The 23327-nt window shown below is 38.4% G+C and overlaps 1 protein-coding gene across 3 annotated transcripts in view; it reads left to right on the top strand.

The window, feature by feature from the left end:
- The window catches only part of LOC120552656 (cadherin-18), a 179392-nt gene that overhangs the window by 112722 nt on the left and 43343 nt on the right, over positions 1 to 23327 (top strand). For all 3 annotated transcript variants that reach the window (XM_039790844.1, XM_039790843.1, XM_039790845.1), the window contains exons 3-4: positions 14130 to 14424; positions 18933 to 19052. In XM_039790844.1, the coding sequence (XP_039646778.1) occupies positions 14130 to 14424; positions 18933 to 19052 (415 nt within the window). The remainder of the gene's footprint in view (positions 1 to 14129; positions 14425 to 18932; positions 19053 to 23327) is intronic.

Below are 23327 nucleotides of genomic sequence, written 5' to 3'. Positions count from 1 at the left end.
ACTATAAACACACAATAAATAATGTGAGATTTGACAGAATAGGTGCTTCAGCCCAGACTAGGAGTCATACCCCTTGTCTTATCCTGTCTTCATTTGAAGAGCAAAGTAGCAACCTCTAAGAAAGGTACCTAAATGTTTTATTCATACATCTAAAAATAGATTGTTCTGTGACAGAATCAGGCAATTGTCTTGTTGTATGTGTAGTAATGGCTCGACAGTGGGAGGAAGAAAAAAAAAATGAAATGAGAAATGAGTCTTTACATAAAATTGCTTTTCACCCACTCTTTGCAACGCAGGAAACAAGTGCATGCTGATTGGAATGTTTTCAGTGTTAAAGCAGTGAGGTGTTACACGAAATAACAAGGAAAATTTCACAGCCAATGTCACATTATTACTCTGCATTGTTGGAAAGAGAAACATCCTGAAAATTGCTGAAATGTTATTTATCAACCACAGAGACATTTTTATGACATGCATATGTGGGTGCGGAAGTGCCTCAGTGTTTGTATGTGTGGTAGTGCTACAACTAAAACTTTTTCATTATTGAGTACCCTTTTATTACTGTTTTTTTTTTTATAAAACAATGTACAAATGTTCGAAAAAGTTTACATTCAGTGCGTGCACCAACATTCAGTAAGAGTTGTGTGTGCGTGTGTGGCAGAGAGAGATCCATTGATTTTCCTCGGCTGTGTTTAAGGCAATTTGGATCAACAGTCTTCGTATGGAATGGCTAATCTTTATCTGGTCGGGCATAGAAATACATCTGCAGTGTTGTGTCCTTGATACGGTGACACTTTCACCCAACACAGATGATCTCGTAAAGTGGCGTATGTATGACCCGCCAATTCATATGCCATTTTGGCGTGTTATCAAGATGCATAATCGCTTTTTAGCGTGTTTATCAACGCCGTTTGGCCGCCCGTTGACCTATATCACGTGTGAATTTTTCGCCGTAGCAAGTAGTATGAAAGGACGTAAGTCCGCGGAGGGAGGGAGTTTGGGGTGGTGGATGGGTAAAACACAGGACTTTCACTCACACTTTTTTTTTTTAAGCCTTCCCCAATGTTTCTTTCCTAAACCCAACCGTTTATTGTTGTCCTAAGCATGTGACGTTGGTCACCGTCGCGTTTTTGTGTTTTTTTTCGTGTTTACTAAAGCCTTTCCCAATGTTTTTTTCCTAAACCCAACCTTTTTTTTTTACGCGCGTGTGATGTTCTCGCGATAGTACGGCACCCGCTGACATACACGTCGATAGCTCAAAATGCGTACACATAACACGCCATTTGGCTTTAGGAAAGTGGCGTGTATGTTAACAAGTCATAAATTAAGTCATGAGGCCATGTTGCCCGACAAATGGTTATGAAAGAAATTAAGCTAACCCTTTGAATGACACGTCATTCCATTGATTCAGCAATTGCAGAAAATAATACAAGCCTATGTCTGTGCAGGCATGCATAATATCCTAAGTGCTTTCCCCTGTCCTCTGGCTGAAATGTTCAAACATATTAGCACCATTAAGACACTTGAGACTAAAGCCATGTGCCCTCCCTCACTGCCAGAGCACCAGGCAAAAACTTCATGTTTTTTAAAGCTCATCTGCTGACGGATTCATTTCTGTCTCATTCTGATATCAATTTTTAGCAGCAGTTAGAGGCAGAGTCATTAAATGAGTGTCAGAGTTGCTTCCGGGAGTCTAATAATCTCATTATTGTACATCAAGAAGTCAACCATCCTGCTGGGAAGACAACGATTCATTCTGTTTCTCCCCGCAGATGTCAAAACAGAGGACAACTATTAGGGCGGATCTCCGTGATGTGCATCTGAGGCACATCTTCAGCACGCCCCTCATCACTGTCTCTTGATGTATGGTCATTAAGCGGGCGCTTCATCATCAGGGTTTACTGTGACTGTTGCAAATCAATCGAAGAGAAGGGGGCGCTCGGAGGAGTTGATTGGGAGGGAGCATGGTCAAAATGTGGTGATAATCAGACAATCAAGCACGCCCACATAAAAAATGATTAAGTCCTCTTGAGTGAAGCATAAGAGCCGAGATTTAATCAAAAACGAACCCACCCCCCTCCACTAATTGCAAATATGAAGCCAAAGCACTGATCATCAGCTAGGGCACACAGCCTGCTCATTTCTCCTTCTCTTCATCCCCCCCACACCCCCTCCCAGCTCCCCTCACCATGCACATTGTTGATGGAATAAATGCTCCACATCCTGACTCCAACCTTCAACTCCCATTTCCGCATCAGCAAGGGCCTGCTTTCAATATCAAAGCAATGCAGTTTTAATGAATCTTATTGGAAACAACATGAAGTTAATGTTGCTATTGTTTGTCCAGTGCCAGTCTGATTACATGAGTTGTGAAATCACAACAAAGAACACACAGATAAACAAAGATATTGAGCTTGCAGTGATGCATGTGCAGCCATTTGGTGCATCTGTACAAATGTGCGGTGCGCTGGTGTAGCCCCTAGGCCCTTTTAGCTGTGTCATAAAGTTGATGTCTCACTGAAAGTCGAACTCGCTGGGAAATTGATTATAAATCAGCATGGGATCAATCAACTGAAATGTAGCCACCATTGTTGCATTTTGACATTTTATGAACATAAAATGTCACCTGTGCCATAAACAATATAAATAAATTAAATGTTACCAAATAAAAAAATGACATAAATGCAGATATAAATGTAATTTTAAATAATAATGAATAATTATTTTATTGCACCTGTCAGTACAGAACAAATTCTGTAGCCTATTTTGCCGTCAATACTTCCGACGTTGTCTTTGCTGTAATAAAATCAGTATATATTTATGTTTAACATGAAGTATACTACTTCTTGAGTGTAGTAAATCAAGAAACATACATGTGTACAGACAAGGCTAGCAGCAGCGCAGCGTCAGATACGTTTCTGGTGTGTAAAGACAGAAAAATCCACGCAGCAGCCACGCAACTGACACACAACAGAAACACCACGCTCACACGCCACGCAGGCAGTGTGTAGCTGCTTGCGTTTACACTTGCGTGCATGGCAGGGTTTAAAACATTACTGACAGAGTCTAAGTAGCCTGTTTAACATCCAAAGTAGTTAATAAACAGTACAGACTTGCTCACCGTACTGGTGTGGATGTGAATTACAGCGAGCCGTTTGAGACAGGAGACCAAAAATAAATAATCTGTCAATAGTAAAACGACGACTAAAAAAATTGCTGTTGACTTATTTTAATGGTTGATTACGTCGACTAAGTCGACTAATCGCAGCAGCACTCATTTTATGCTTTGGGTGCTCTTTAAGCGTGGATTTCATATAATTATCACATTCAGAATTTTATGTCGTACTTATTCCTTTTCTGCCTGCACCATAGATGTATTCTTCCATAATGAGTGGACATGACAGCAGTAAAACCACATCCTTTTATAGAAGCAGAGAGCAAACAAGGGTAGCTAGGCACATACATTATGTGGATCTATACTCTGAATTGGACCAAGCCAAGACAAATGGCATTCACCGATAATGCAATCCAACCAGGCACATACATTACCAGGATCCGTACAATCAAAAAGGACAAAGCTGGTACAGAAGAGAGAAGAAGTAGAGGAGCAAAATACATGGAAGGTTAAGCTATGTAGCAATTCGTAATGTATCAGGTTGGCACTTAATAGAGCGTATCCTCTGCTGATGCTTAAGTTTCTTTGTGAGTTATGTCTGTTTGAAAAGCAGCCACTTCTAAGCATTTTGGCTAATTAATGCAGGATGCAGGACTTCTAATTTTTTTTTTATGATTATGCGGCACATTATCTTAAAAAATGCGATGGAATATGCAGGATAATTATGCAATTTTATGCGATGAAATTGCGGGAACTTGCAAAAATTGCGGGAACTTGCAAAAACTGCAGTTTGATGAAAAAGAGTTAAAAAGTGATTCCCCCAACACCCTGCTTTTTGATGATATTCACGTTGCGTAATTATGTCACTTCATAACGTTCCCATGGCAACAGGGGAAAATGGCTGCTCTTGTGTGAAGTAAACGTAACATTTTTGAACTTTCTACTAAGATATATGTGACTTTTTTGCAACGAAAATGCGGGGATTATGAAATCATGCAAGCCCCGCATATTTTGTGCAGAAATCGGCAATTTATGCGGCGTATTTGAAAAAATGCGGCCCTCGCATAAATATGCAGACTTTGGCTGATTATGCATGGAATTATGCGATCACATAATCACATTTTTCTGGAGAGCCTGTACATTTGTTCAGACGAAAAATTGGCTGGGATAGAACATATGGCATGGTGGCTAGGTCTAAACCAAGACCGAATCCTGTGATTGTGCATGCTGGTCTATTGGCCCAGAAATGAAGCATTTGAATCTTCCTTTATCTGCTATGGGTGAACAGGTTCATTGGTGGTTGTGCATCATTTCGGAAGGTTTGTGCTTATCTCTTCATTAATGTTTGTAAGACATTCAGTTGTCAATAGTTGGTTGCAAGGTAGCTCTGTTTGTGGACTAAATACTTGCTCGGTAAACAATGAATCAGCAACTTTAATACAGTATATGAAATAGAACACGCTTTGATTAGGTTTAAAATATGATCAAATGTTAAAGAAATGCTGCTACAGATACAATATCATTACAATATTATGTTATCTAACAGGGCAAGATGATCCATCAAATTATAGTGTGAATCTTTTGCCAAACTAAATGTATTATGTTTTACAATGTAATATTGTAATTTTAGTTAAACCAGCAAAAAAAGTCATGCACTGATATATTTTAAAAATCTACATATCACATTAAATATAACGAATTGGTACTAGATCCATCCTTATAATCTACTTATTATTTCATAAACATTGTCTCAAGACTTTCAATGAAGATTTAAACGATATTAAGTCATGCAATAGATAGATGTAATATATGCAAATGTGGTTATTGATTCATAGGCCTGTGTTGTTATTGAGTCAATAAAAACAGTTAAACAAATATCACAGTAATAGTGATTTTAAGAGGGCTGATTCTTTATGAGGTGAAAAGATTAGTTGATCAATTTGTGAATGGGAAACAACATTGATTGCTTAGAATTCTGATAATTGTGTATGTCATACAGGTGCTGCTCACAGCTTTTCTTTTCATTCATCATTGCAATTTCCACTCTAGCTGCTCTAGTAAGTCAAAATTTGTGACTTCATTTTGAATTAACTCTGACAGACAAAATGACTGACTAAATAACTCTAATCATAGGTTACAGCTCTAGTTTGATTACATTTGTGACCCATTCACATTTTATGTTATTTTATCTAGCATTACTACACAAGTAAAAAAAAACAATTTACTGTGCAGAAATACTGTTGTCGCGGCAGATATCTGTCAGGTTAGACGACTGCTTTCCTCCTCAAATGTCTTCTCCCCTTAGCTGACATAGACACCTGATAAATGGTACGACCGGGCCAAAAGCAGACTCTAAGCACCAGTTAGCTTGTGAACACAAACAGTTTAAGGCTGCTCTCGACAATGAGTATACAGAGCCCAAACAGTGAAAGCACATAGCTTTTTGACAAAAGAAAGTGAAGCTACTTTTTCTTTCGGGTTGCTCCTCTGGGCATATGATGAAATTATAAGCGAGGTTTTCCTTGAGATTGGAGTGTTTTTCGCCAGCGACTTTAGAGCTCCAATATCTGATAATCTCTTTAAACTCCTCAGAAATGCATTGCCAGCTGCCAGCTGCCAGCCACATGCCAGTCATCTATTCCACTAGGCTTTAATAAAGTCACCCATAGAGACAGAGAGATAAACACAATCCCTTGTTTTGATGCCCTGTGGAGGAAAAGGATTCCTCTAAGTCCTTGCAGGGAGACGACAAAACAACAAGGTTGCAGGGGTCATAATTTCATCTTTCTCATGATGTCTTGCAGGACTGTACCAATCCGTGTGTATGAGAGATTTCCATACATTTCCATTCATTATATATTGCATGGACTGGACGTTACTGCCATTTTCCTTCCAACACAATTCCAGATTGCCACCATAGCTGATGTATGTAACACTCATATCAAGCTTGCTCTGCGGTGTAACAAAATTGACACTAATTACATCAAGGCCTGTTGCCATGAAATTTTCTGTGTGATCAAAATTAATGATGTATGAATAAAATATCCCAACGCTGAAGTCAAAATGCAGTAGCAGCACACTCTGCAGAGAAGTGGAGCCCTGCATTTGAAATCATGTCACCAAAATTTGCCCCAAGCCCAGTTTTGTACAATCATCTTTGACTAAAAAGGGAACTACAAACTGTCCCCCAAACAACAGTGAGAGAGGTCTCTGTCCAGAGAAACTGCTCCAACTGCCTTTTTTCTTTCTTTTGCCTCTCCTCTCTTTGGTATCACCAAGCAGTCAGTTAACATGAGAAAGTTGCACAGCTTACTTACTTACAGCCACGAGGTATATCAGTGTAAGATCTCTCAATATTCATTGTTGCATGTTGTCTTTTTCTGGTCCTCCATGCTGCAGTTGACTAAAATGATTTTAATTTACTTGACTGTTCCAATCAAGTTAACAGCAAATGCTTTTACCTGTTTGATCCTTTTTAACTTTTTGTCTGACCAAAGCCACCCAATATACCCCAAATATTATTAAAGTACTACAAGTAGGGCTGGGCAATATGGCCAAAATCTTTTATCCCAATATAGGTCATTTCATATCTCGATAACGACATCACAATATAGCATGTTTTTTGGTAATACAATAAATAGTCTGTTTGAAATAACCACACGGTAAAGCCTATGAAAACAAGTGAAGGAGCTTTCTCAGATATATATATATATATATATCTGAGAAAGCTCCTTCACTTGTTTTCAACAACAATAACAGACTGATTAAAAGAGAAAGAGTACGCCTGGATAGCTCAGTTGGTAAATATAGAGGTTTGACTCCGACCTGCAGCCCTTTCCTGCATGTCATTCCCCCCTCTCTCTCCCCTTTCATGTCTTCAGCTTTCCTATCAAAATAAAGGCCGAAATCTTTAAAAAATAAAATAAAACAGAGAAAGACAAAGGGAAACAGAGGTAGAGAGGGGAAGTGTGATGGACTGAAGCATGCTACTCACAGAGTGACAGCTGACTCATTATGAATGGGTCCAGCACGGGTCGAATGCACTTTGGCGGGTCAGCGGCGTTACACACGTCTTGTCTTGTGTAGGCTATGAAATGTCTGTAACGTCACTGCGCTGCATTTTTATAAATTATGATATTCTGGCCATGGGTCACATCTCTCGCCCAGGTCCAGCAGGCTCCGCACGCTATTACTCAACGAACTGAAGTTAGTTGCATTTAAAGTGATGGTTCGGAGTAATTTACCCTAGGGTCCTTTGCACCATGACCTCGAGCCAAACACCCCCCCAGAAGCTTTTTTCACCTGGGTCTAACACTGGGCGAGTTAGCGTAGAGTAGCGTTAGCCGCTGAGTAGCTTAGCGTGGGGCTAATGGACCCACGTTTGTATCTCTTAAATGACCCCACTAATAATGCCCGAAATGATACCAAAGGTCTACACTAGTATATATAGGTTATGCTCTCATAAAACGATGGATTGGAAAGTTTGTAAGTACACCAGAAGTTTATGAACACTTGCCTGCTCTCTTCTGCTCTCTGTTGCTGTTGCTGCTGCTACCTGCAGTTAGACGAGTGCTTAGGGCCGTCTATAAATTACTACACCGAAAAGAGATACAACACAAATATTTATTAATTTAATGATTAAATAAGGTAATGTCTCCAAACTTACCTCAATTATTACTTGTCTCCTGCTAGTTATATTACAGCACTTACTTTAAAAAAATAAGTTAAATTAAAAAATATTTTTGTTGCATCTCTTTTCGGTGTTGTAATTTGTAGATGTCCCTAAGCACTCGTCTCACAGCAGCAACAACAACAGCAGAGAGCAGAAGCCAGCGGGCAAGTGTGATTTACATAAACTTCTGGTGTACTTACAAACTTTCCAATCCATCGTTTTATGAGTGCTAACCTATATTATTTCATTAGGATTATTAGATTATGGGGTTTTAAGAGATAACGATGAGTCTATTCGCTTCTCAGCTAGCAGCCTTAACCTTACTCACAAAAAAATTCTGGAGGTTATTTCATGTGTCAAAAGATAGATTATTCGAAACCATCACTTTAATAACTTCTAATGTGTTTTTCGCCGTGGCGGCCGCAATAACAGAGAGGTACCAGCGGAGACACTGGTACCAATACAGGTTTCCCTCTCATACTTAAAAATATACAGCTGTGTTAATAACAATTAAAACTGTAGACAAATGTCAGCAGTTTGGACCGGCGCTGTGTCTCTCCATGTTGCAGGGGAGCAGTGTGAGTGAATGGGGGCGGGGCTGCGCGGAAGAGAGATCCAAACACAGGCAAGCCTTTACAGAAGGAATGGGTCACGTAACGCAACATTCAACCATATCGATATAAACGACAGCGGATGCAAGGATGTTATGTGCACCGGTGCGACCTGGGAAAAATCTTCGTTGCACCCTTACAAATTTTGGTCGCATGTGCGACCAAATTGGTAGCACTCTAGAGCCCTGTTATAGCTCTTTTCTGATTTGAATGTTGAGTATCCTCATACACATTCTTTACTCCCAGCTGGCTTGACACTGCTTTACCTTTGGCTGTGATGTTTGTGTAATAACACGCAACCTGTTGACACTTTTATAACCCATAGATTTTGGAAGGCAGTCGACGCCATATGCATCAATGGCCCGCGCGTTGCAAAGCGTGATTTATTAGCTGCTGCAATGGAAGTCAATGGTTAGATTAACACTCTGACTGTAGGCAAAATTACATTCATGAGCTAAAGTTGTTGGAGTGCTGCTGAACAGAATTGGATATATCCTAGTAGTAGTTATGGACATGGTCTGTCCTTAAGTATCAAGTGTAGTTCTCTGCATTTAAATGATGTAGGAATGGAATGTATATGTAGGAATTGACTTTCAAACTAAAGCTAACACTGCAATCTACTATTTCTAAAAGTCTTTCACTACATTAAAAATTCAAAGAGTGCAACAACGGGCCAAAGCGTGTCAACAAAGTAATTGTTCCCATCCACACTGCATTTGATGTGTAAACATGTTCTGATTTCTTGCCTTGGAGGTTGTGTTTCATATTAGTACAATCTAGCAACTGATTAACTACCTGATTCAACAGGATCTTTGACTCCTCATCTAATTACAGGCTTGATATTTACTGCGGGAAGGACATACGGCTCTCATCAAAAGTCAGGCCTGCAATCAACAGCGGCTTCCTAATTTATTCGCTAGTCCAGGTTTTGATTAGATGTGGCCTGAGGACCTTCGCCATTCAACTTGTTAAATAACTGGTCACTGTTAATGGTTGTGCATTTATACTAATAGTATTGCTTTTTTAATATAAACTCATCTAATTACAGCCTTGATATTTACCATGGGAAGGACATACGGCTCTCAAGTCAGGCCTGCAATCAACAGCGGCTTCCTAATTTATTCGCTAGGTTGTGCATTTATATGAATAGTACTGCTTTTTTTAATATAAATGTGTACCTCTGTGGTTTTACTCATTTTTAAGTGATTGGAAAATACAACCAGGTTGACCCGAATTGAGCCTCAGGATCAGTAAGGTAACACTAATTCAGTAAAGTGCTCATATTATGCTCATTTTCAGGTTCATAATTGTATTTAGAGGTTGTACCAGAATAGGTTTATGTGGTTTAATTTTCAGAAAACACCATATATTTGTTGTACTGCACATTGGTGCAGCTCCTCTTTTCACCCTGTGTGTTGAGCTCTCTGTTTTAGCTACAGAGTGAAGCATCGCACTTCTGTACCATCTTTGTTGGGAGTCACACATGCGCAGTAAGTACTGCTAGCTAGTCAGTTGCAGAGTATGAGGGCGTACCACGCTAGCAGCTAGGCGAGCATTATAACGTGTGTTACAAAGTGACGCACGTTCGTCACGGAAGTAAAGGATGGACTGCAATAGAACTGTTTGGAGCAGTTTGTGAACAGTGTTTTCTCTGGAAGATGGTAAGTCCCTTTGGGGTGGACTTTGTTTTTTTTCACTTTGTAAACCTATAACATGCACAAAAAGATATATAACACAATAAAAGAAAGGGGAAAAGCCAAAAAGCATAATATGAGCACTTTAAGTTTTTTTACACATGAATCCTAATGCACTACAGGTATACAGGCTGTCAAGTCATGTTATATCTCCCAGCAGAGATGTCTGATGGATGTCCAATGGCAGATAAGCAGTGCTGAAATAGTAATGAATCATGTAACAGACAGACATTCAATCACAAATCAGTCAATAATGGGTGCATAGTTCAATGAAGCTCAGCGGAAATCCAATCAGGAAGATCCTCTTTACGCTCTCATTCATTCACAAATCACTCTCACTCTGCAGGAAGATTCCTGTACTAACCATGGCATCACTACCCCCATAAATATGACTACGTACCGACTGGGTCTAAGACAACTTTTTTCATTCACTCTAAATGAAGTGTCTCCTGATTAAAATGCTCATAACAACATTGGACAATATGATGATTGATTGTTTCTAAAGTTGGGTCACTGTGAAAGTATAATGTCCTAATTCAGGTACGTATTCACAACCAAATCATTGCAGTTGGTTGTCCAGTTATTTTTGCAAGCTTTGCAAGGGAACATCATGTAAATCCGTATGTATCAATTAAATGTAGGGCTGGGCGATATGGCAAATAATTCATCATGATATACTGTATAAAAAAATCAGTTGATATTACTATACACAATAGCACAATATAAATGATGTCACTATTTATGCCGATCTTAAAGAATCCATTAACCTTAAAATTCACTCGTGTTATAATCTGCCTACTCCTGAGATTGTTGCAAATGTTTTTATTTGTTTCATTTCATTTGGGTCCTTCACCTGCTGTGTGTTCTCCAACTGGGACAACTGAAAGTATATTCGGAATCTAATTAAATTAATGCATTTACAAAAAATTAACAACATTTTTCAGTCTTGTCAGTCTGAACCCTGAAAGGTGACATTTCTACAGCCAGGAAGCTTATATATTGGGTCAGTTATGTTCTTATCGGTTCTGTCTTATATGTTCTGTCAATTTCCTCATTTTCACAAGGTACCTATGGAATTGTTACAGTTTGTAGCTGCTGTGTTTCTCTGAGAACCTTGCTATGTATTTTGCCTCATTTATCCACAAGAAGTCCTTACATTTAAGGTTTTGGTGACTGTTGAGCTGTTGTTTTTTTATGCTTTCACGAAAAAGTTCCCTGAGAGAATGCTCCGTCTTACTATTCGGTTTTTGCTACCAAGCAATGACAAGACTTTAGTTGAGCCACCAGCTGTGCATCAGCAAAATACAGTGAAATTACAGTGGCATTGCAATTATTTCCAATCAAAGACAATGCAGAAGTTACATAATGTTTTTGCTGAATCATATGTTGAGGCATCTAAATTTGAATTTAAAATAAATTCAGTTAGATGTAAAATAGTGGGTTACCTTGTAAAAACTTCACTGGTAAAGTCAAAACATCCCTGTTGTGTAGTCTCAACTTGTGACTGATGTTCCTTTGTTGTTCATACATATTTTTTATTTTATTATTTTACTGTTTTATCAAATACGCCTGCAGTTCGAAAACAGATGATTTAGCCTGTGTGGAGCTCTGTTAGTTGTCTGATAGCAATATGAAAGTGCTGAGTGCCAGACCTCTGTTATATGCGACAGATGTTGCTAATTGGCATTAAACAGAAAATGGTCCACCTTTGTAGCAACGGTTGTAATTGTGATTTATCACTTTGAAGTTAAAGTCCCTTTTGATGCCATTTTACCATTTTTTTTGTCCCCCTCTACATGTTGGTACTTTGCACACAGGTTTTTATTAGGGATGCATGATTCAGAAAATTCATGATTCAATTCAATATCGATTTTTATGCTCAAGATTTGATTCAAAATCGATTTTCGAATCAAGAACGATTCTCCATTTAAAAAAAACAATTCACAGTATGTAAATGTAGTTACTTTTCCCATGTGATTGTAGTAGACATACATTTTAAAAGAAAAGAAACACAACAAATTAAATGTAGTTTGATATTACTTTATATGTCTTCATACAAAAATAAAAACTTTTGCAAGTAAAAACTGCAAAGTGCCAAGCTTTGGCCAGCTTTCAAATACATCTAATTCAGGTATAAAATAAAAACTTTTTTTTAATAGCTTTTCGTTCAGAGTTCGGTGGGTGTTTAGAGCATTGAAAGAGTGCGTTGGTTGACTGGCATGTTAGGTACATTAGGTTGTTGTTCATCCTTGTCTTTAATGTTAATCTCTGGGTGATGGCGTACCATGTGAGTTCTCAAGTTTGTGGTGTTTCCAAAATACTTATCTTTGCAAAGCCTGCATATAGCATGATTGCTATCAAGTGCCGTCTTCCCCTCAAGGTTATAAAAGCCCAAATGTGCCCAAACTCTCGCCTTCAATGAGGATGGAGCAGGTTGAATAATTCTTTCTGTGAGGTTTGCCAATGTTTGCGCCGAGTAAACTACTTCTGCTGCACTCGTTCTTCTTTTGATTATAACAAGTGCCCAGGCGTCAGTGTGAATTCGACACAGCGCCATCTATGTGAATGGTGAGCTAAACTCATTTCAGGCAATAGTGTACATGCGATTAAAAAAAAAATAAAAAAAAATAATCGATTTTGAATCGGTAGAGCTTGAATCGCGATACGAATGTGAATCGAGAGTAACATCTTACCGAAATACAAACAGAGCATGATTTATTTATTTGCTCCATGTGTATCTAATGTTCTCCAAAGACTTGCAGAAATCTTGTTTATGACAATACAGAGTTGGAATTCAAAGATTGTGTTCACAACTCATTGATGTGCATCTACAAATATGAAATACAAAAATACCACCGGTACCACCAGTGCGTAAAGTGTCGCCAATTCACAATGAAACTGGATTGTTCTGTTATGTTCAGCTGTGACACTTCCCTGAGGAAAAGCTCACAAAAATAAATAGAATTGTGTTTCTTAACATGTTTTATTCATGGGCGGAAATAAAGTTGTTTCAATTATGATGTTACCACAGCATGTACTGGTTTGGAAATTCAGTTTTTTTAAATATATTTTAGAAGTCTAAAACTACAGCCATCTGAGAATTTGGCAGGAAAGTCTTAATCCTCTTGGTATCAATTATGGCTGAAAAAGTTTCTCGGTCTTTGCTTATTCCCCCTTCTCTTGGTAAGAAAGTGTCTTCTCGCCTTTAACAGTCTTGTAAGGATTTCCCCCAAATCTTTAATCTATTAAAATTAATTTCTTCAGCGATGCTCGGGTTTAGTTAAGCCTGAAAGAGAATAGCGCATGATGTAATGTCAGTTAGATGCTGGGAGTTTTTGGAATCTTAAATGTGGGCTGTGGACCACCATGCAGTGCAGTAATGCAGCAGAGGTTACTGCTATATAAAGCACAGATGTTTTAAAATGGCCTTGGGAGAGATTATATCAAAGTGTAGTACTTTAGATGCGTATCATAATTTCTTAATATAAAAACCCAGATTCATGCTTTTGTACCAAGCATTTTTCTCAATATTGTAATTAATCCCTTGATTTTTTTCTCAAATAGTAATCTAAAAAATGTCAAATAGTTGTGAAAATGCCCACTACAATTTCCAAGATCTGAAGCCATCATCTCCAATTGGCTTTTGTTTTGTCAGTCCAAAACCCAAAGATATTAAATTTACAATTACATAAGATGGAAATAGATAATGTTTGGTATTTATTTCTTGAAATTGATCGACCATTTCCCAATACTTACAGTATGACAAACTATATCAATTGACTAATGGATTAATCAACCAGACTAACCCTAACCCCTAACCTTAACCCCTAACCCACCCTAATATGGACACCATAGTGGTCCCACTTCATGCATTTCTCATGCAGCTATTCCACAACAGTGCACTGTGGCCATTGTAAATTTTACAACCATGAATTTTGAACATTTTTAAACCGTGAATCTAAAGCAACTCTAAGAAGTGATTTTGCCAATGTTCTAGTCTCTGTGTTCACACAGTCTGTGTTTGGTTTGCCTTGCAGCTTCACTCAAACTCAGATAAAGGCGATGGATCCGTCAGGTACATTCTGAGCGGGGAAGGAGCTGGAACTATATTTATCATCGATGAAGTGACAGGAGATATTCATGCCACTAAGAGTCTGGATCGCGAAAGGAAAACACATTATGTCCTGCATGCACAAGCCTTGGACCGCTACACAGAGGAGGCGCTGGAACCAAAGTCGGAATTCATCATCAAAGTACAAGACATCAATGACAATGCTCCCAAATTTCCAGATGGACCCTTTGTAGCTACGGTGCCTGAGATGTCTGAAGTGGGTGAGTAGTGCTACAAAATAAACTGGACCTTGAAATGATTGTCAGCAGCAGTGAGCCTTTGTTTGAATGGGTTGGAAGATGAAAAACCTGTGTGAACTTGCATGGTATTTTTTTTTTGCTTTTTAGATATTTTTCATGTTTTAATCCCTTTTATCTCTGCGGTAAAGAGAAACGTATTATGGCAAGCCCTTTGACTACAGGATATTTTGTGTAAGGTTCAAGTAGACTTATGGCCAAGTACTGCTCAGAGCTGGTTTAAAAGAAGGAATTAGTATGAAAAGTCGTGATCAAATATGTTATTGTCCTGTGCAGAATTCTGGTTTGTCCTCTCTATAATAATGTTCTCCAGAATGTTTGATGTTCTGTAAGCCGGCCTAGTCCTCTTTTTCATCTTTGTTTTCTGGTTGCTGTGATGGTTTCCCGGGTGGGAAGGTCTTTATAAAGCACTCAATAGTGCCTCCACAGCAATCCCCGCCATCGAGACTGTGGAGTCCTCCACATCATAGAGGAAAGAAAAGCCTATATCCACCTCCTCTGAGACAGTTGCTCCTCGTCTGCCCAGCATCATGTGGCAAACATCTATTTTTTATTTCTGTATTGTACCATTCTTTTTTTAGCCCGGGTGAACAAAAGCCTTCGTTTCCTCAGTCCAGTTGATTCTGCATCTCAGCACAATAGCTCAAAAGTATGGTACTTAACTATTTCACAGCACTCCTTCAAAACATATGTAGGTTGTGGCCAAACAGAAATGGTGGCCAAACTGCTGTCAGAGCGATTTTCCATCACATATACGAAAAGGTAGTAAGTTTGTGACAGTGACACTTTGTTGAAAACATTCCATTTATATCTGTTTGTCTAAAATAATCCTTTTAGTTGCTGAAAAGAAGCAGAAATACTAAAAGAGAGAGAATGAACAGCTTCATTGGCTTCTTGCAGGAAGACGATGGAAATATGTAAAACCGATTAAATATGGAAACCCCAATAGACCTGTAGGCGCCCTCTTTATAAACAGTCAATATCTCCCTGGTTGCATTCATCAATATTCATGAACAGACAGGCCTGTCACACATACAACTTTGCCAGTCAGTATATTTGTTCCTAAATTGTATGCGTCAAGTACATGTCTTAATCTCTTGTGAGAGTGCTAGACTGTATGTTCCAATGCTTTTTTATGTGGAATATTTATTGGCACATACTCAATATTTTTTCTTCAGGTTTACTTTAAGCTAGATAAAAGTTGCTGTTGCTACTGTAAGACAAATAATGTGTGCTTTAAATCTAACATAAAAAGATAATTAGATACATCAGTTGCTGTAATCTTTATCTCTGAATGAGTGCATAATAAGGTAATGAGAATATATTCACAGCCCTAAAATGTTGCATCCTTCGTTTAGTTCTAACGAGACAACTCATTGTAAAGTTTCTATGTTCGCTGCAAACTTCATCATTGGGTGCACAAAAATAATCAATCACCATTGATGACCCAAGGGAGGAAATCAAGAACTGTGAAGGGGAAAATAATTAGCCTTTTTTCCCGCCCTCTCTTTTGCTCATGTCCATTAAAGTAATTCCTGTTTGGTTCGGCATCTGCAGCGTCAAATCGGCTGTAACAATCAACTGTCCTCACACTCCAGAGCGCTAATCCCCCAGCATTTTGTCAATACTGGTGCTCCCAAGTGAAAGAAGAGGCTGTCTGGGAGTGTGGCAACTAATTTGCTGTGATGTTCTTTTTTCCTGTCTAAATTGATTAGCTGGGCATGTGCCACGTAGTCCAACGTCACTGTTTCATACCTAATACAATACAATAATATGTTTTAGAGTGCTACATGAAAGGAGTATCGTATTCCAACTACTCTATATTTCCCAGTAGATATGTCTATAATGGGCATACTGGAGATGGTATCTCTGCATTTCCTATCAACCATTTCACTTCTGGGAAAATCACTGGTTAATAGTCATTTCAAAACACAGAGGCGAGGTGGTTGGATTAGATGAGTAGTTATGATAAAGTAAGTGTTATCAGAACCAATGTAAGGAAATTGAGCCAAATAGCACACGTTGAACCTTTATAAACAAAACAAAAGACGTTCAGGGTTGTGTACAAAGGACTGAACAAATACTTTTGATTCATTTTCCCCTATTTTGTTGTTTCCAGTAGATGCTGCTTAACGTCATAAAGCACAGATCAATTTTTCTAAAAACAAAAAAACAGACTCGGCTGTATATTGACATATTTTATCCAGATAAGATGGCATCTTATTTCACCCCATTAAGTCTCAACCAACATTTTGCTAACTAATTGCTGCTTCATTACAGTACTCATAGAGGAAATGGGTTTCTTTCATTTCATGAAAGTGGGAATGTTGCAAATGGCACAAGAGCCGGCCTTGACTCAGACTGAGGGAGATTGAAGAGAACCTTGTGTTTGTAATCTACCTTCAGAGACCAACCTAGATCTTTTAGAAGTACATCATGTCTTGTGGTTGCAGCAATGAGTCCAGCAGGGTCAGCAGAGATAGATGGATTGAAACCTAAAGGAGGTGATGATGTAAAAATGGGAAACAGCATGTGACTTGCGCTGTAACTATTTCACATTTTGCTGTACAAAATTGTATTTTTCAAAGCCTTTGTCAGAACCTTTGACTGATTGTATTGTGTGATTTTACTCTCCAGGAAGCCTGTAACATAAAAACATTAAACATATTTTTACAGTGAATGTTTAAACAACCTGTGCATACGGACTATTGACTGTTTTAATGTGGCACTCATCATCTTAATAGTTCCAAATACATAGTACTTGAACACTTCATTGAAGTGCATTGTGAGCAATAGAAAACACATTTTACGAGTGCATAATGAATGTATTATCAGTCAGAATATGCAATGGTATGAATCTGTTTCCACAGGTTTAATAACCTGGGAAGATAAAAATATATAGTGATAAAGTTACACAGAACATTTTATTTATTTATTTATTTATTCGGGACAGTGCACATTAATGAACAATCTAACATTTCTGTACAGACTGTAAATGAGCCAGGTTATAGAATAAATGCTAATTTTCACCATTTTGCAGTCAGATTCTTCACCAAGCTGTTCAGAGATATTAATCAAACAAGGTGATCATTTTCTTTACTTAAGTCATTGACACTGAACAATTCAAGGTTCATCAATTAAATTATGCACTAACTAATAAGTTTTCCTAGACAGATGATTTGGAACCGGCTCGGCTTCCGAAGCAATCCCAGAATTGATTAAGTCCAAATAATTCCCAGTGCAATTTTCGCTGCAAGGTTGACAGACATTCAGAGTGCCCAAGCATACTGTGGAGTGCATGGCTCATTATGGGTGGCATTTCACTCTTCTCCTTCGGGTTTCTAAGTCATATCTGGCGAGACACCGTGGAGTTTCACTTGTTTAATTTAGTTTTAGTCCCATAGGAAAAAAAAGAAAAGTGTCCAGAAGACTTGCATGCTTTAGGATGCATCACATAGCTCATATGTCTCCAGACACAGTGGGACTATGATTTCAACAAATACTCATGCATTATATAATGTTGCAGAATTACAATGCACTCACCATGCAATCATAATGGGTTAATGAAGCCTGTAATGCTGTTGAGCAACAGTTGTTACAAGAGTTAAATAGAGCCACCATGGCTTTTAACACCGGATTTATAAATAACAGTGTTAGTAATGAGCTACCCTTCTAAGTTTTTAAATCATTTGTCTTTGTTTTTGTCACTTTGTGCAATGAAGCCAGAATGCCAGACTCATACCACTCCTATTTCCCATCAAAGGTTTAACAGCTGAAACATGTCCTGCAATTTAACTTTAATGTGACAAAACTCTCACTCACTCACACACACACACACACACACACACACACACACACACACACACACACACACACACACACACACACACACACACACACACACACACACACAAACACACACAGCAGTCAGTGCCTGTGAATAAGTGAATGTATTCCTATATAATTACTGTCTGTCATTACACAGACAGTTAATTTCTGTTCCAATCATTTTTCATGACCTGTTAGCTAGGTAGCTAACCACAATATCTGCACGGATAACATACATTTTTACATTTATTTTTTTAGAGATATGTTTTGTGCAGTGTTCTATTGTGTGAAACACTGTTAGTATTTGCCAAAGCATGCTAAATTAGCATGTTTTTTAGTATGCTTTTTTGAGCTAAATAAGGTGATCCTCTAAAAGCTACAACTCTTCTGTTTTTTTTTTTAGTGAGGATGTGTCCAGCATTTTAAGTAGCTGTCTCTTTTTAGTCCTGCTATCATATATTCAGATTTTGTGCACAGCAATTACCCTTGGATCTAAAGGCACCAGACATGGTTGCTAAGTGATTTCCAACACATAGTGTAGCCATTGCCCGGTTCAAGCGCATCAATGTACTTCTTTTAACATTTGATAAACTTTAAGAGAAACAGTAAATACCTTGAAATAATTTTGCTGTGTTCTTTTGCAGGCACTTCTGTGTTGCAAGTCACAGCGTCTGATGCTGACGATCCCACCTATGGAAACAGTGCCAGAATAGTCTACAGTATTCTACAAGGACAGCCATATTTCTCCGTCGACCCCAAAACAGGTGTGGTATTACTGCGTGCTTGGGTAAAAATGCTTAGACAAAGTAAGCACTCCTGCTCTTGAAAGCATGGTAACTATAACTATAAATGGAAGTAAAATGTTGCTATAATCTTTATTGTTGATCTCCTAAAGTGATGTGTGTATCATGTGTGAAATATGTGCACCATACGCTTCCTTCAGTGAACATCCTGTTCGGTTATTGCAGCACGTCTGACATCATGAAAGCTTAAGCAGCCACAGCAGAGTTATGGACTACTCATACGACTGCTATATTGTTGAACACGCAATCTGCTTTTTGTGGGCCATAACTAAGTCCTCAGGGGTCAAAGAAGACATTTGTAGAGATGCCTTCAGAAAGCCATTGTTTCCTACCTTTTGAAAGGAGGAGGGAGGGGGGGGGCGAGCCACAACAAGACACACACACACACACACACACACACACACACACACACACACGGCAGTGTTCAGTTTTCAAAGTCCATCTTTTGTCTTAGAGGCCTCTGCTGGAATCTATTAAATGTTTATAAACCTTCCAAAGTGCAAGACATATAACTTTGATATGATGTAAAAAAAATGTTGTGAGTGTGTGTGCATGTATTTTTATTTCGGATCTCTCTTTGTCTCACAAGGAAGTGGGTATGTGCACGTGTATGTGCACATGCACATCTCAAGTCTTGCATGCTTGCCTCTGTTTCTGCTGCTGCCGTCGGTTAACACGAACAACAATCCACTTGTATGAATTGATTCATTGCCGTCTGGAACAACTATTGGCCCCTTTGAGACCGTACCGCCCATGTAAAACATGAATTCTTTGCTGAATGAGCAACACAAATGAATTGCTGAATATTTTGACTTTACCTCGAGGGAAAAGGCGGTGGGGATTGATGAAGCAATTTCACAGCAGTGTATTGAGGCAGAAGAAATGCCATTTTTTTTAAAAGAAACTGGGCTTTCTCACGCAAAACCACATATTTTGTTCCATCAAATATGTTGTTTTAGTTAACATCTATTTTAAATCACGTTTTGACTGTAAAAATGATTATTGTGCAGTCCTTTTCTGTCAATTTTCCCTAAGGCAGTGTGCTGTTGGACACATCAGATGGCTTGCTTTGCTTGAGCTGACTCGGCATCTTGTCTGCATTGTAATTCAGCATGGGGCGTGCAGAGTAGGAATAGGGAGGTGATCGAAGGCCTAGCCAGCTGCGCTCCCACTAGTATTAATTTATACAAGTCGGCTGTTGTTTTTGCCACTGGCAAACCAGCCTCCACCCTCAAATTAGGACGAAGGAACTCCAGCGGTCAGTGGAAAATGTGCACATGGAGGAAGCTGCACCTGCATGTGATCTTTAATATGATAAGCCCAAGTCTTAAAGCAGTTGTGTTGGCATGCTGCCACATTTGAGCACCACACTGGGGAGCGGACACTGCTCCTGCATCTGTCTCACAGTGCATTAGCTTGTTTACATCTCTTTATAACCACATGCACCTGGCTCCCACTCAACACTGACAAATCTCCATTTCCATTTGACCTTTGTCTGGAGGCCTGATACAAGAGTGACAGATGTTACATGACCCATGAGGTAGACGGAAAGATCATTTAAGGACAGAGGGTAATGATAGCATTGGCCTACACATATGGCGCTAAAGGAATCCCCAAAGGACCGTCTTAGACTTGACCCAAATCCTCAACAAGCAACAAAGTGAACAGTTTTACCTGTTTCTTCTCCCTGGCTTAGTGGTTTTATAGCATCATCTCAAACCTACCAGTTACTGAAATGACAGGCTTGTCTTAATGTTTGTAAATTGTGGTAAATGGTAAATTCACTAAAGTTTCATCCTTAGAACAGGACAAATGTATTATGTAACAGGCTGCCTTGGCAAATCAATCATTAAGTTGAGTTTCAGCTCCTGTAACTGTAATCAAATATCCCATTAAGTATTTCTGATGCAGTCAAAATTAAAATATTGTACATTAATGTCCCTAATCAAACATGTGCAGGTATTGTTACAATATTGAAAGACTGTATTGCCATGCTATAGCTTAATTAGAGTTAAGTCCGTTTATTTTTTTTTCAACAATATGTCAGACTCTTACAAAAACAATAAAAGTAGAAATACAAAGTGACACAGACTGTGCACACATACATCAGCATTTTCTGTATGAGGTTTACAATCTTATACCAATTTATAAATCCACTCATATGATCGCCCCGTACTTACATTTGCTCACAAGAACAATAAGAACATAACAAAAAATGGTGGTTTAAAGGTTGCTTTCAGTAAAGGCATACACGTCCATTAGAGTCCATCCAAATGACATAAAACAATCCAGATCTGCAGGTAATATGACCACTGTTAAGCAGTGTGTGTGGTTACTCTACTCCAGTCCTATTCTATAAGTGAGATAAATAATTGCTTTTAATATAATCTTTGTATTGTCCCAAAACGTTTTTTGAGCGGCTGTTTATTTTGAAAAATAATGCATGAAGTTTACTTGATGAGTAAACTTACGTGAAATAAGCACATTAAAGTTTCAAAAGCAAAATCAGCCCATGGCTTTACACCCTATCATGCCGATCCTGTAGATCCATTGAGTCCATTCACTGAGTCTAAGATTAATTTAGGCGTCCTAGATTGTAGAGACATCAAATATGATGTTCATCAAGACAAGATCTGCAAAATAACCTTAGAAAATGTCGCAAAGCACAATTTCCATTTTATTTGCCTGACCTAACACCAGATACTAAAACACCAATAACTCTCTTTAATATTTCACTAAACCAGAGGCATTTTCCACTGGACATTTTAAAGTCTGATAACTCAGACAGACGTGCTTATAGCTCAATACGAAATAACTATGTGTTCATACTTCTTAACTGACTAATTAACTCAGAGAAGAAAATTAAGGCAGCTGCTTGTCTGCGCTGGAAATAAGATTCAATCACGGATGTAAAATTGAAATTGATGCATCTATGGCAGTGTCATGCAGCATGCAAACAAGGAGGGATAGGAATTTAGGATTAGATTTACTTGGCTGAAGAAATAAATGAGCATGACACAGACTTTGTAAATACAGAAATATAACTGATACAACTGATAATGATGGAAGGCCTGAAGGGAAAGAATGTGGGCAGAAGAAAACAAATGTATCAGCTTTGCACAGTGTTAGAATAATTTGACATTCCAAAATATTTTGTATGCCTCTACAGTTCTTTTTCATGAATAATGTTTTCAAAGTTGTACATACAATGGCAGAGTTGTCTGCAAATATGTCTGATTGACATTTTGAAAGCAATACGAGGTGCAATTCCAATGATTTAACGGGATTTCCATTGTGTCAGTACATATTATGTGGTCGTGTGAGAGATTTAACATGTATATCTTAACCACTCTGAATGACCAATGGTGAGTGTGGTCAACTACTGGTCTTTTCCTTAATGAAAAAAGTTACTAATTCATAAAAAAAGTAATTAAAGAGCAAATGTGAATGTACAGGTGCTTGCTAGCAACGTAGGCCACTAATTATCACATGTTCAAAAAGAGTAGAGAGGCTAATCAGTGAAATCACCAGGTGCAGTTTTCGGATGGAGTGAAAACTTCCAGACTCATTCAATACCATTTCCTGCTTTCCTTTTTGACATGGAGTTATTGCATGTCCAGTTTTTAATATTCAATCACCAATAAACAGGAATTTATAAGTTATTTCGTAGAAATGGATTAAGAGGAATACGTAGAACATTTGAGAACATATTTGCTGTGAATTATTTCTTTTGTTGCAGAGAGTTAGTTGAGAAGATTACCATGTCCATACCCTAATATGACGCTATACAGCCAGCAGGCGATTAGCTTAGCCTAGCAAAAAGACTGGAGACAGATAGCCTTGCTTTGAAAGGTAAAAGAAAAAAAAATTCTCCCAGCTAACAGTGGATCAGTCTTCTTGGCTAACTTTACACAATTATTTTACATTTTCAACATGTGTTGCATTTTACAAAGAAGCTGGATTGTGACAGAGCATGGATACATTCAAGAGTTTCAACAACCGCTACAAATCCTGGCAAGGTGTCCTTTATAAGGACCCTGAACTCCCTACCTGCTGCTTATGTTGTGACTTGTCTGGGGATTTTGGTCAATAACAAGTGTGGATGCACAAGGACAACGGAGTATTGTGTATGTAATTGACTCAGGATAAAATTTGCAAATGGTGCCTAATGTACATTTGACAGGTTTACTCTGGCAAAGCCCTGTCACTTTTACAATACTAGCTTGACACATCACC

Source organism: Perca fluviatilis, chromosome 22 (assembly GCF_010015445.1).
Source record: "Perca fluviatilis chromosome 22, GENO_Pfluv_1.0, whole genome shotgun sequence".
Taxonomy (NCBI): domain Eukaryota; kingdom Metazoa; phylum Chordata; class Actinopteri; order Perciformes; family Percidae; genus Perca; species Perca fluviatilis.
This window is presented reverse-complemented; position numbering and strand designations above follow the sequence as displayed.